General features: G+C 35.7%; 1 protein-coding gene across 1 annotated transcript in view; it reads left to right on the plus strand.

The window, feature by feature from the left end:
- The window catches only part of PRIM2 (primase, DNA, polypeptide 2 (58kDa)), a 186048-nt gene extending 173059 nt beyond the window's left edge, over positions 1 to 12989 (plus strand). The window contains exon 9 of the mRNA XM_008572125.1: positions 12810 to 12989. Coding sequence (XP_008570347.1) covers positions 12810 to 12915 — 106 coding nt within the window. The 3' untranslated portion in view covers positions 12916 to 12989. The remainder of the gene's footprint in view (positions 1 to 12809) is intronic.
- Positions 12990 to 13754: the final 765 nt, after the last annotated feature.

Genomic DNA, 13754 nt, shown 5'->3' on the forward strand with positions numbered 1-13754 from the left:
GATGATGATGATGATGATGATGATTCCAATTTGAGTGAGAAAAACTGATAAACTCTGCAGACATCTTTTAATTCCCACAGCAACCCTTTGGGGCAGTACTTTTGTGATCTAATAATGCCTATTTTACCAGTGATTAAATGGAGAGAGATTAAGAGGTTTCTGCAAAGTCACACAGATAGTATATGCAAACCACTAACTAGGATTCTGAAACCTGTGAACTTAATCCCTTTTCTTCTACTCCCTTGTTCTTTTATGCCTCCATGATTGCCTTGGGGAAGCTGGACTTGGAAAAAGTCATGCAAATGAAGAAGAGTTGCAGGTGTTCCTTAAACTGTGGCCAAGTATTCCACTTCTTGTTTTCATCAGTAGTCAGAAAAGAGGAAAATGATTGGAGTTGTAGTCACTCTTGAAATGCTGACTTTTGCCCTCTCATTTTGTCAGTTATGCCTTGTGGCATTTATGTCACAGTAGTGGAGCTGGTGAATACCACTCTTGGAGCTGAGGTGTGATGATCCATTTTCTGCTAACGATCAGTGCCACAGCATGAAAAGATTATTTTTTTCTTAACCAGCTAATCTTGCTGTGAGACCCACAAATCCACTTTCATGTAATTTCTGCTTTTTGTTTTCAACTCTCAGTTTCAACACTCAAAAACAATTCCCTGTTGAGTACCTAAGTGCTCGTGTTGATATTTGTGGTACACTGAACAGGACTTAAATTTCTGTTGTTTCTACAGAGTCCAAGAGTAGGTCAGCCTCTCACTTATGGTTCACAGATCAGATGTGTGCAAGTGTATGTGTTTCAGATTTACCTTTTTATATATCCATGGTATTTTAATTCTGTCAATTAGATGTTTGTTTCAGGAAAACCCTAGTTCAGTGTGGATGTGATTATATTGCCTTCCTGTCTCAGTCATCTCTTAATCCACTCATCCCCCAATATTGGATTGATTTTATTGTATTTAAAATAAGTTCATTCAAACTGGGTTACATAAATGTGTTTTGTATATTTTGAAAGTCTTACCTTTATCCTTTCAGCATTTAAATTATTGAAACTCTGTTAACTTTACAATTTTATGTTTACCGCGATTTTAAGCTATATTGGAAAATTGGCTATGCTTAACTCTTACTGTTAAATGAACACGATGGTATGGGACAAAAAATTCCTCAGATGTGACTGAGTTTTAATTAAATTGTATGTAAGTTTATTGAACAAATGCTACAGTAAAAAGATGCTTTTGTATATCTTGTGCATCATTAGTTCTTATATAGTAGTGATTAGATAATTTAGGGTCATCACCTCAAAACAAAACAAAAATATAAGAACAAATACTGAATTACTTCTATGTGAGCAAAGAGTTTGTTATACACAATTGCAAAATTGTGTTTTCTTAAAAAATACTATTATACATATATTAAGGTTTTGATTACTTGACAAAACCCTTAAATTTTTATTAAAGTGGAGACTTGGCACTATGTTATTACAAAAGGAAACAGGATTTAAAGTTTGTTTTTTATTTTAATGGTTTTTGTTTAGAGACTTGGATCTGAGGACCTATGTAATTTCCCACCTACCTAATCTCAGTTCTTTTTCCCTGTTTGCCTTTGTCTTTCAGTTCTTTTTCCCTGTTTGCCTTTGTCTTTTTGTCTAACCTAACCTCTTCATCGATGAACTGTGATTTAGAAATTTTCTTGGCTTTGCTTATCTCTTTCTGCCTGTCCGTCTGATATTTGCTAACCCTTCAGATCCTGAGAAACATACTTTTTTTATTATTCCAATATGCCACCTCCTTAGCGCATGCTTACTTTAAAACTCCTTCAACAACCTTAATGGGCTCAAATTGTTGGAAATAAATTAAAATGTAGGGGGGACATAGAATATAAGTAGTAGAATTGTAGGAAAATATAACCTTAATGTACACAGTCTTGTAACAATGCATAATAAGCAAAGCAGTTTTTTTAGGGGCCAGAACAAGGGTCAGGCCCGAGCACACTAAACAATGCATAAGCAATGCAGCTTATCAGGGGCCCTGACAAAGGCCAGGCCCAAGGGCACTAAACATTAATAGCCCCCCACCGGTTCCAGGAAATAGCTGGTTCAAAGCAAGGCCCCGGGGAAGGTAAACAATTGAGAAATGCGCTAAAGGGGTGCCAGCCTGCTAAAACCCACCTGTAAACCCAAAAGGCGCCAGCTGAAGCCCACCTGTAAATCTAAAAGCGCCACAGATAACCAACAGTTGATCCTATCACAATATCCGTTCAAAAAACTGTATAAAAGCTGCTTGCATTGTGAATTGGGGGCCGCTCCTGTCCTGAAAACGGGGCGACCTCCAGCATGCCGGAAATAAAACCTCTTGCTTGTGCATCGATCTCTGTGCCTCCTGGTCTTTGCGAGATGAGCCTTCCCATCAAGTTAAGATTCGTGCTTTTAGGCTGGTCTTACAAAATCACATACTTCTATGCACCTGGTCACAATTTCAGAATGTTTCAATGCATACAAGATTGTTAAACTACAAATGCTAAAAATACTAAAACCACTGAGCCTTTGACTTTTTTTTGATCGTCACATCCTATTTCTAAGCCTCCAAACTTGTTATTTTCTCACTACTATCTCTTAATTCTTCTGCTCTACTTTCCAATCCTTAATTCCCACTGATTGTCATCTTCCTTTCAACCCAGCCTTCTGTGCTGTTACCACAGGTTGCCTACGCCTTCTGGCTTAGCTGGCTTCTCTGTTCCACCTAGATCTGCTGTTGGTCATTTCAATAACTGCAAATAATGTTCTAGAATCATGTAGTCTGTGTTTCTAAAGCAGAAGTCTCTGTATTCAGTGTCATTTTATTGCTCAAAACCTTTAACGTTGCACATTGCTTACCTTCTCTTCCCACCTTTCATTCAGAAGATACGTCTTCTCTGTGGGCTTGTGGAACATTTGTTTGGGGCATTGTTGTGGCACTGATCACATTGTACTCTATGGATCATCTCTGGATCCTTCACTGCTTGAGCCTCTCCTTGGTCACAATGGTGCTTAGTAAGTGTATGCTGAGAGATTGAGGGGCTGTACAGGGACTCTTGAAAGTGATTTTTGCTTTTTGGGTAATTAACATCTGTTATATCTAGATAAGGGCAACAACTGGGATGTGGAAAAAAAAGTCTGTTGTAGCATCTGACGTTCTAATGGTGCTTAAAAATATAAAGTTTGTCCTAGATTTTATGCATTTATATGGTTCTGTTTGGGTAGTGAAGGTGTTTAACTTGCTGGTACAGTGCCGTAATTGTTACATTTTCGCAAAAGTACACTATATCCTCTTACAACCCAGTGTCTTCAGATAGTATTCTAATATAATTGAATTCTCACTGAACCACATCTTTATTGTTTTCAGTATTTTTCTAAAACTTGAGAAAATTTTATGACATTTCACCCTTATCAGTGCCTTTCACCTGATACTCTAGCAAATAAAAGGTAAATTATGCATAGAGCGCAAGTAAATCACTGCAATTCCTAATCCTTTACCACCCATATTTATGGGTGAACAAATTGATGCAGTTTGGCTTGTCTTTCTTTTTATGATTGGAGCAAATTAGTGACTAAACTGAGATTTAAATCAAATCTTGACTCCCCCCCCACCCCAAGATTCTCTGATTAATCAAACATTCCTCTTTATATTTGGCAAAAAAGTGATTAGTGACATTATTTGAATTTTATGACCCATTAATATTATTTTTGGTCTGCTGTCTTGAAAAAAATTATATTTGTGGTACATTTCACTTTATTCTTTTATCAAAGTAGAAAAGCTTTTATGCCTAATGAATCCCCCTTGGTCAAAAACTGTACATTGTTGACAGTAAGTGTTTCTCAAAATAAAGCTGTGATTATTTTAAATGAATAGAAAACAGCATTTTCTGCTCAGTTTGCATGTGTTTATGTGTGTGTGTGTGTGTGTGTGTATATATATATATATATATATATATCTCGAACCACTTAAAATTGATTTTGCTGTTAAAAATCACTTAATATTTCTGTGTTTTCTCAATATAATAATCACTAAGAAATGATGATTTTTTTTAATCATGAAAATAAGAGTATATTTTGACAGTTCATTAACGTAGCAGATGCGTTCATTTGGGAGCAGTGAGATAAAAAGGCTGACACTGAGCTCTGAATATCGTAGAATGGGTGCCTCACTTTTCCTGGATTCTTGTTGTGAATCTCATTTAGAAACATCCCGTGGCACTTCCTAGTGAAAACCAAAGGTCCAGTTTTATGAGCGAATGTGAATTGTTCTTAAGGATTTTTATACTTTTACAGTAGCATTACTTTTTTTCTATCTTGATTTTTGAGCTTCTGTCAATGTTTCCTTATTATGAGGAAAAAAACATCCTTCTGGAAACATTCTAATGACTTAAAAGAATTTATTATGTCAACATATAATTTTGTAATTTCTTTGAAAGTTTATTCCTAAATTGATATTTTATTGTTTAGCTAAATAGGTTTTATCTTGTAGTAGGTGAAATAGTATCTTGGAAGCAACTCAGACACTCAGGCTAGAAATTGATGTTACTCTTGATTCCTCTACCTCCCTCATCAAGTCATATCCATTCTTCTCCAGAAAAGTTCCTGAATCTGTCCATTGCCTTCCTTTTTTCCATATTTTGCCACTACTTTACTTCAGGTTCTCGCCTTCTTTTGCCTGAATATAATATTGCCTGCAATATTCTTCCAATTAGTTTTTCATTGCCCAGTATCTCCCTTCTTTTGTCTTTTCTCTACACTGCTTTCTTTCTCAAGTGTAAACCCATGTCAGTTCTTGCCTCAGATTTTTTCATGGTTTTTCATTGCCTACAGAGCATTGGGATAAAGGTTTCTCATGATCTGCCTTTCTTGTGTTATATTTAACAATCCCATCTGCCTCAGCTACATCTATCCATAACTAGTTCAAATATGTGGTAAATAGCTGTGATGCTTATTAATTATCAACTCCTCTCACCAAGACATAAGTAGGCCCTTGTGATCATAGATGAATAGAGGAGAAATCCTATTCCTAATTCTGATGCTTAACATCTTCATTTCTATCACTACTCCTCCCGTTCACAGTTCCTCCTGTAGGTTCCATGCTTGCCCACACTGGGCTGGTGGCTGCCTTCCTCTCTATTAATAATAGTTTTAGAAGTTTGATGTCTATACAGTTTACTTATATTCTCTCTGTTGTTATTTATAACCAATAAGGCATTAGTCATCACTACCATTCTCTTGCATTTTACTTTTTTTCTCAGAATTTAGCCCTTTTGTATATTCTGCATACAAAATATATGTGCCCTCTTTATATGTCTTCTCTTTGCACCTAGTATACTGAATTAATCTGGGCCAAGAACAACTTTCTTGTGGTATAATAATCATTTGGCTCCATTTACTCAATAACTATAGTCATGTTTGTTCACCATTTTACCATTTATATAGAAAGCTTATTTGTTAATCTATTTGATCTGAACAATCTGGTTAGGTCATTGTAATCACCACCTTCAATTTGTAGACCAATAAGCTAAAGATTGCAGAGGTCAGTGGCATGGCCTTACCTCCCAGCTTGGTGATGGCTCTTCTACAGGACCATGCTGTCTTTCTCTATTTGATCTGAACAATCTGGTTAGGTCATTGTAATCACCACCTTCAATTTGTAGACCAAGAAGCTAAAGATTGCAGAGGTCAGTGGCATGGCCTTACCTCCCAGCTTGGTGATGGCTCTTCTACAGGACCATGCTGTCTTTGTTGCCATCCTGTTATTTTCTGTACTTACTGGTTCAAGACTGCAGTTGCTCTGTTTACTGGAATATGTTTTACTAGTTTTAATTAGCACTTTGAATAAGTTATTTCATTTGATTTCCCTAGCATTTCTGTCAGTTAGGCAGGCCTGGCATTATTAGTACCATTTTACAAATGAAGATGGTTCAGAAGGGTGCAAGTGAGTTGCCCCAGGTTTTGGAACTAGTGATTTAAAAAACAAAAACAAGAACAGGTCTTCATACTCCTAGCTACTGCTATTCCTATTGCCCCATGCTGCCTCTTTGCTCTACTGTAAAATATATCGGAAAGTGAAATACATTTTTATTCTTGGGATTCCACTTAAACAATTCTCTGGTTATGCTCTGTATTAAAGTGTAGAATATTACAGTTGAATAGCATCTATTGTTTTAGCATGAGTTTTCTATGCTGTAGTGCTACCGTGATTAGGGGAATACATAGAATCCAATGAAACAGTTATTGTCAGAAATTTGTTACTGGAGGGAGAAATAATACAAGAGGCAAAGAGATGTGTTTTAGAATATGGAATTGTAGAGGAAGAATAATAAATTTTCCTTCAACGTCCATAGGTTCTTAGTTTGAGTGGACCCCTGTAACAAAAGACAGATTAGCAAGAGAAAAGCAAATAGAAGTTTATTAACATGTGTATTTCATATATACATGAGAGATACCCAGGGAATGAGTAATTCTCAGAGGCTGAATTCCAGATTACATAGCATCTTCAACAAAGAACAGTAAATTTTTAGAGAAGCAATAAGACAAAGGAAAAGGACTTTGAAAAGGACTTTTTTTCTGGGGGCAATAACTTGTGGGAAGGCAAATAAATGGCAGATAAAGGCTAGTTAGTAAAACTTGTTAATGTAGGTTCCTGTGGTATCATCCCTAGATGATAAGCGTCTGAAGCTGTCTTCAGTGGTTAATCTTTGTTCTCCCTGGTAGAAGGGTGGCAGGATACCTTTTGTCTTTGTAAATTTATGTGCTACTTTTGGGTAAATAGGGAGAGGGCAGAGAGCTTTCCTGAATCTGCTGCTTCTTAAATGTCTTCAGTTTAACAATCCTTCATATTTGGGGGTGTCATATGCTGGTCTCGCTCAGTATCATTCTCCTCATCCTGCTCTGAGTAATTCTCAGGCCCTTCTTAGCCAGTGAAAGGAGAATTGTGGGGAGAGGAAATCTACACCTACTTTTAACAGTCTCCTAGCCGGTAGCTGCAGCATTCCAAGATGCTACTGTAGTCTTGCTTCATAATCCATACCCATTGTTTAATCAGTAAAATGGATAGATTGTGGAAACAACAGCTTCTCTACAGAGCATCTTGAGTGTATATGTGGTTCAGCGGTAAGAACCTGTACTGAGCAGGTAGAAAGTAGAGAGTCTGGAATTCTTTATGATCTTAATGACACTTCATTCTAGAATTCCCCTTTAGTTGTGCTGTCTGTATAAACCATGGCTTGATTGTGATTTCTTATGTAATTTAGCAGCTGTTTGCTGTGTCAAACCTGCATACACCTGAATCTGCGTTTATGAAGTTGAGCATGGGTAGGGTGTTGTGTCAAGGAGATAAATTGGAAAGGTGGATGGCTCAAGGTAGTATATGCCAAGTTATGTTTCCTAATTTGTGAATAATACTACAGGAAAATTTATTATAGGGAAGAGGATGGGATGATATAGTGGAGAAATAGGGAATTAGGAGTCTAAAGTTTTGAGTTCCCACTTTCTGATCTTAATAAGTTCCCAAGTCCTCTGAACCTCCATTTTCTCATCTGTCAAATGTAAAATAAAAATTCTTTCTCAGGGTGGTTATGAGGATTTAATTAGAGGATATAGTAAAGTGCTATTCAGATATAATTTATTTTAATAAAGTGATTCCCATATGTTAGGCCCTTTAACAAAAATTATTTCAACTCAGTCCTTTTATCAACACTGCAAAGCAGGCATTATTATCTCCAGTTGACAGGTAAGGAACTGGGATACAGAGAGTCTAAGTAACTTCCTCAGGGACCTACTACCGATGGTTCCTGATTTAAGTTCCAGTTTCTTTTTTGCTATGTTACCATGCTGTTGATAAGGGGTAAATAGTAGAGGTTTGAACTTTAATAACAATTTGGATTATGCTTCTAAGAAGTGGAAGTTGTGGTGTCTTAGATTGGGGTTCATAAAATCCAGACAGTCACCATATTTTTGTATTATTTTTGGTTAAGTTTCTTAAATGTATTTTATCAAATACATTTAAAACACTTGGCTATGTGTCTGCTAAGGTTCATATGTAAAATGTTTTCCTTATTCTGACTTTATTATCAGAATAAAAATATTTCCTTTGAAGTGATCAAAAGTATTTTATAAATCCTACTTTAACATTTTGTTCTTCTTCTTCTTTTTTTTTTTTTGTAACAGTCATTCCTACACCGGCCAAGATTATAGTACCCAGGGAAATGCTGGGAAGATTTCTTTAGATCAGATCGATTCGGTAAGCATCACATACTTTTAAACTTCAGACTTTGTCAGTGGAGGAAGCACAGATTTTCTTCAACAAAAGAGTTTTGAGTGGGAAGATGGGAGAGGAGATTATTTCATTGTTTGCCAATCATTTTCAAAGAAAATTCTGTGTCCTATAGGCACGATTTTTTTTTAAAATCCTAGGAAAACCAAACTTAATCAGAAAATTATTTTTACTTTGATTAAAAACAGAATTTAGTCAATTATTCCAAAAGAGAATTCTTTTGGGTAATGATAGCTAAATGGTGTTTATGTGTTTATATTTAAATACCATATACATTTAGAAAAGGAGAAATGAAAAATACTAAATGTATTAGCTTGTTAGGGCTGTCATAACAAAATACTGCAGACTGGTGGCTTAAACAACAAAAATTTATTTTCTCACTGTTTGGAGGTTAGAAGTTCAAGATGAAGATGACAGCAAGTCTGATCCCCCCTGGGGCATTTCTTCATGTCTTACAGATGGCTGCCTTCTTGTTGTGTCCTCATATGGTTTTTCCACTGTTCATGTATATTCCTGGTGTCTCCTCTTCTTCTAAGGACACTAGTCATATTGGACCAGGGCCTCACCCCCATGACCTCTTTTAACCTTAATTACTTCTTTAAAGGCCCTATCTCTAAATATAGTCATATTCTGAGATGCTGAGGGTTAAGACTTAGGGGACACAATTCATTCCTTAATAGTAAGTATAGGCTACCGTTCTTGGGTTGCCACTAGATTAATGGATAGCTCATTTCAGCTTCATTTCACTTTGTGGTTTCATAGTAGAATGAAAGAGAAGTGTACTTTGCTATTCTTTAATTTGTAGACTTTCTCTTTAATACATAATAGAAATTGCATTCCATCCACAAAAAGGGGAAATAAGCCAGCCATAAATAATCTTTGTTTAGATTACCAAATTATTCACAATAAATTAAAAGTACACTGAGATTTTAATGCTTGGAAACAAGAATTTTAATAAGGTTATTAGGGAGAGACCAAGAATTTTTAGAGACCAGAATGAATAGTTGGTCTTATTATTTGAAAAATTATAATCAAGTACTTGAAGTTTCTCTGTCTAGAAATGACAGTAGGATTGCCTACCTTATACAGTTGATTTGAAATTTGTTCTCAAGGGTATCCCATCTTTCAATTTTTACAAACATATCATTTCTAACAGTCTTCCCCTTCCCCATATGATTTGGTTTACATGAATGGTCGAAGGTTAAGTGTGTTCCTAATTCTAGCTAGATATTTTCCCATTCACAAGCAAATGTGAATTTGGTTGGATACAGTGTGAGTACATACATGTATAATCACTAATTAATTTAGTCAATGTATATTGAGCCCATCAATTATGTACCAGCTACTGTGCTGTAGATAGAGAGGTAAATAAAACAAAATGTCCCTACCTTCATGGACCTTACTTGGGGGAGACAGACAACATAGTAAATAATAGATGGGCAGTATAATGCTAAATTATATTAAGTGCTATGATGATGATCGTATCATGGGCCTGTGCCTGAGGCCCTGTTCTGAGTAATACAGATGTATCTTTATTTGGGCTACTTCCTAACTCTGTGTCTGTATTGCCTCATCCTCATGACAGCATGCCATTAGCATATTCCTTCATATACCTACCTCTTCTCCAGATGATCCCTTTAGATTTTTCTACTAACTGAAATCTGGCTTTCTCAGTGACACTTTGCCCTGAGACCCTCTTAAAGTAGAGGCTGCTTTTTTTCCCCACACCCTATATAGGTTTGGGGTGAGTGTCTTCCTTGGTCCACATTACCACTTCTAACTCATTTCTTTACCTTCCATTGTCAGAGCTCCAGCTCCTTTAAATCCCTCATGATCATATTATACCACCCTATACCTCCCTTGTTTTTGCTCCCCTTACCCCCACCTCATTCACTGATGATTTTTAGCACCAAGCGAATAGTCTCTTGCACTAGCTCTGCTTCTATTATTGTTTTTTGCCTCTGCAACATCCATGTTGATAATTCATCCATAGCCTGGCATTGTAATTCCTTTGCCTGCTCAATTTCCACAATCACTTTTCTATCTCATTATGGCCAACCCTGATGCTATCTTTTCCATTTCCATTATTTGGACTACTGCCAAAGCCTCTTAAGTATTCTTCCTGCCATGTAATCTGTTCTCTACATAATAGCCAGAGTTTGCTTTGTTTATTGGATCACATCAGTCTTCTGGTCAAAACTCTCCAGTGGCTTTCCATCATATTTAGATTAACATCCAAACTCATTTTACGGCCTATAAAGCCATATGTACTAGTCATTCCAATTTAGTCTTCTGCTCCCTTCTGGCTCACTCACTCTGCTCTAGCCACATGGACCTTATGCTGTTGTTTAGCACAACAGATTCATTTCTTCTCAGAGTCTTTGCTTTTGTTTTCTTTATGTGAACAGTAGTCCAGGATCTTCATTTGACTGGACTTTGATTTAAAATATAGATCTTAGCTGAAATGCCATCTTCTCAGAGAGGTTTCCCTGGCCACCCAAGTTAAAATACCTCTCTCCTAGCACACTTGATCCCATTACTCTATTTCCAGTGCTTTTGGAATTAGACATTACTGTCTTTTTTTTTTTTTTTTTTAAGCTCCTGACTTTGAGATTAAGCTTTTCTTTTTCCTTTGTTTGTTTATTTTTTAATTGGGGGAGAATATATTATTTCAAGCTTCATACAGATCAACATTTTATAAGACATGTAATAGTGAATATAAGAACTGCTGTGTCTTTTTTCTTTACTTACCTGAATTAAAGTGGAAAATTGTTTTATTTACCTTCTTGTTTTCTAAAGCAACTAATAAATATTTATTCTGTAACATATAGTTAAAAAGTAGTTAGATATTGAGGGAACCTTGCATGTTCATACTAAGGATGTTGATATTCATTGCTTTTTTTGATTAGAACAAGGTTTAAGAAAAAATAATTAGGTAGTAGTATGAAGGAACAAAAATGGTCACATGAAAATGAGCTGGAAGGCTTTGCAGTAGTCCTGCCAAGGAAGGATATGGGTCCTAATGAACTAGTTAGGGAATGAAAAAACTTAGAAGTTGTTACTGTGACAGGGTAAAGAGAAACTGGATGGTCACTAGAGGGAGCAGCCAAGTCAAGCAAAGTGAGACCTGCTGTTCCTTACAGACAAATTGAATTTGCCAAGGAATATGTGAGGGAGTGAGAATTTAAGTCTTGGGAGGAGGATATTTGAGGAAGTCAGAGAGAATGCAATTAAGACCATAAGTAAAAAAGTTGGGTTAAAAGTGACAGAGATATTTCATTTTCGACCTGCAGGGGTCTTGGGAGGAGGATATTTGAGGAAGTCAGAGAGAATGCAATTAAGACCATAAGTAAAAAAAAAAGTTGGGTTAAAAGTGACAGAGATATTTCATTTTCGACCTGCAGGGTTTTTTTTCTTTTAACTATTGCTTTCTTTAACACATATATTTGAATTTTCCTTTTGAGGACTATTTCTCTTATTTTATATTCTACTTTGTATTTGAATTATCTTAAAAGTAAGATAATCTGCTACTTGGCCATTGTACTTTTGGATATTAATCTCAGGGAAATGAAATCTTATGTACACCATAACACACAAAAACCTCTACAAGAATATTCATAACAGCTTTATTTGAAATTATCGTAAACTGGAAATAACCCAAGCATTCTTCAGTGAGTGAATGGTTAAACAAATTGTGGTACATCCATCCTATGGAATACCACTTGATAAAAAAAATAAGTGAGTTTAGATGCAACAATTTAGATGAATCTCTAGAAAATTATGCTGAGTCAAAAAAGCCAGTCCCAAAACATTGCGTACTTATATGATTGTACTTATATAATACTCTTGAAATGACAAAATTATGGGGATGGAGAACAGGTTAGTTGCCAAGGACTAGGGAACTGCTGATGGTGGGAGTAGAGAGGGTAGGTAGGGCGGGGGGGTTATAAAAGGAAAACATGAAGCATCCTTGTGGTGATAGAACTGTTTTGCATCTTGACTGTGATGGCAGATGCATGAACCTACACATGTGATAAAATTGCCTAAAATTGAATACACACACACACAGAAATAAATGCATGAGTACAAGTGAGGAAATCTGAATAAGACTAGCATATTGCATCAATGTCAATATCCTGGTTGTGGTAATGTACTATAGTTTTGCAAGATTTTATATTGGGGGAAACTGGGTGCATGATTTCTCTTTGTATTATTTCTTATAAATGCACGTGAATCTATAGTTACCTCCAAAGAAAAAGTTTTAAAAAAACCAAGTGAAATAAGTTTTAATAGTATATTTTATTTAACCCAATATATCCAAAATATTATCATTTTAACATGTAATTAATATAAAAATATTAATAAGAAAAGTTCATTTGTAATCACAGTAATATAGTTATATTTCCTTATGGTCTTTGTTTTTGTTCCAATTAGACTGAATTTTCAGCCACAACAAATATTATGGGAAATGTAGTAAGTCTTACACATAACCAAAAACTGTTTTTTCTTGTAGCTTTCTACCAAATCTTTCCCACCTTGCATGCGTCAGTTACATAAAGCCTTGCGGGAAAATCACCATCTTCGTCATGGAGGCCGAATGCAGTATGGTCTGTTCCTGAAGGGCATTGGTTTAACATTGGAACAGGCGTTGCAGTTCTGGAAGCAAGAATTTATCAGGGGAAAGATGGATCCAGATAAGGTAATTTTGAAAAATCAGAGTGGTAACTAAAATTTTAATTTGGTCTGAAAACTAATCTATTTTTTTAAATATGCTCCCTGAAATGTAGTTGAAAATTCTAAAAGATAAATGTGTCTACAGTTTAGTTTAGGTAAAAAGAAACTCATGTATTAATCCAATAGGTGCTAAGCGAAAGATTGGGACAGGAGTCTTCTCCTTTGTAGGTATACTGTCAGTAGTAATTATAAGACTGAAATTGCTTTCTGAGTTATTCATCTGTAGGAATGTATATGTGTACACACAAACATAATGTTTTGGGGACTAGGAGATATTGTGAATAAATAAAGTAAAAACAATTTAAAATGTTTTTTATGTTATGCACAATCTTTCATAGAGCGTATTTCGATAGTAATTACTATAAACCCGGCAGCTGCTTTTAAACCTCTCATAGTATACAGATTCCCATTCCCACTTTTCATTTCTTTGTAATAGTGCTAGCTAAGAACATTTTATTTGGAAATATGGTTTCCTGCCCCTTCTATGCCATGGCAGTGTGGTATGAAGTAAATTTTTTATTGTTTATTTCTTGGTTTGCTTCCTCCTAAAAACTGGTGAATTATAGAATAAACAATATTTACCAAGTAAATTTTATAGTAACACTTCCTGTATTAGGTATAAGTACCACAGACTGGTTGGTTTGAACAACAGAAATTTATTTCCTCACAATTCTGGAGGCTGGAAGTCCAAGATCAAGGTATTGGCAGGTTTGGTTTCTCCTCT

Source organism: Galeopterus variegatus, unplaced genomic scaffold, assembly GCF_000696425.1.
Source record: "Galeopterus variegatus unplaced genomic scaffold, G_variegatus-3.0.2 Scaffold754, whole genome shotgun sequence".
In the NCBI taxonomy this organism is placed as follows: Eukaryota; Metazoa; Chordata; class Mammalia; order Dermoptera; family Cynocephalidae; genus Galeopterus; species Galeopterus variegatus.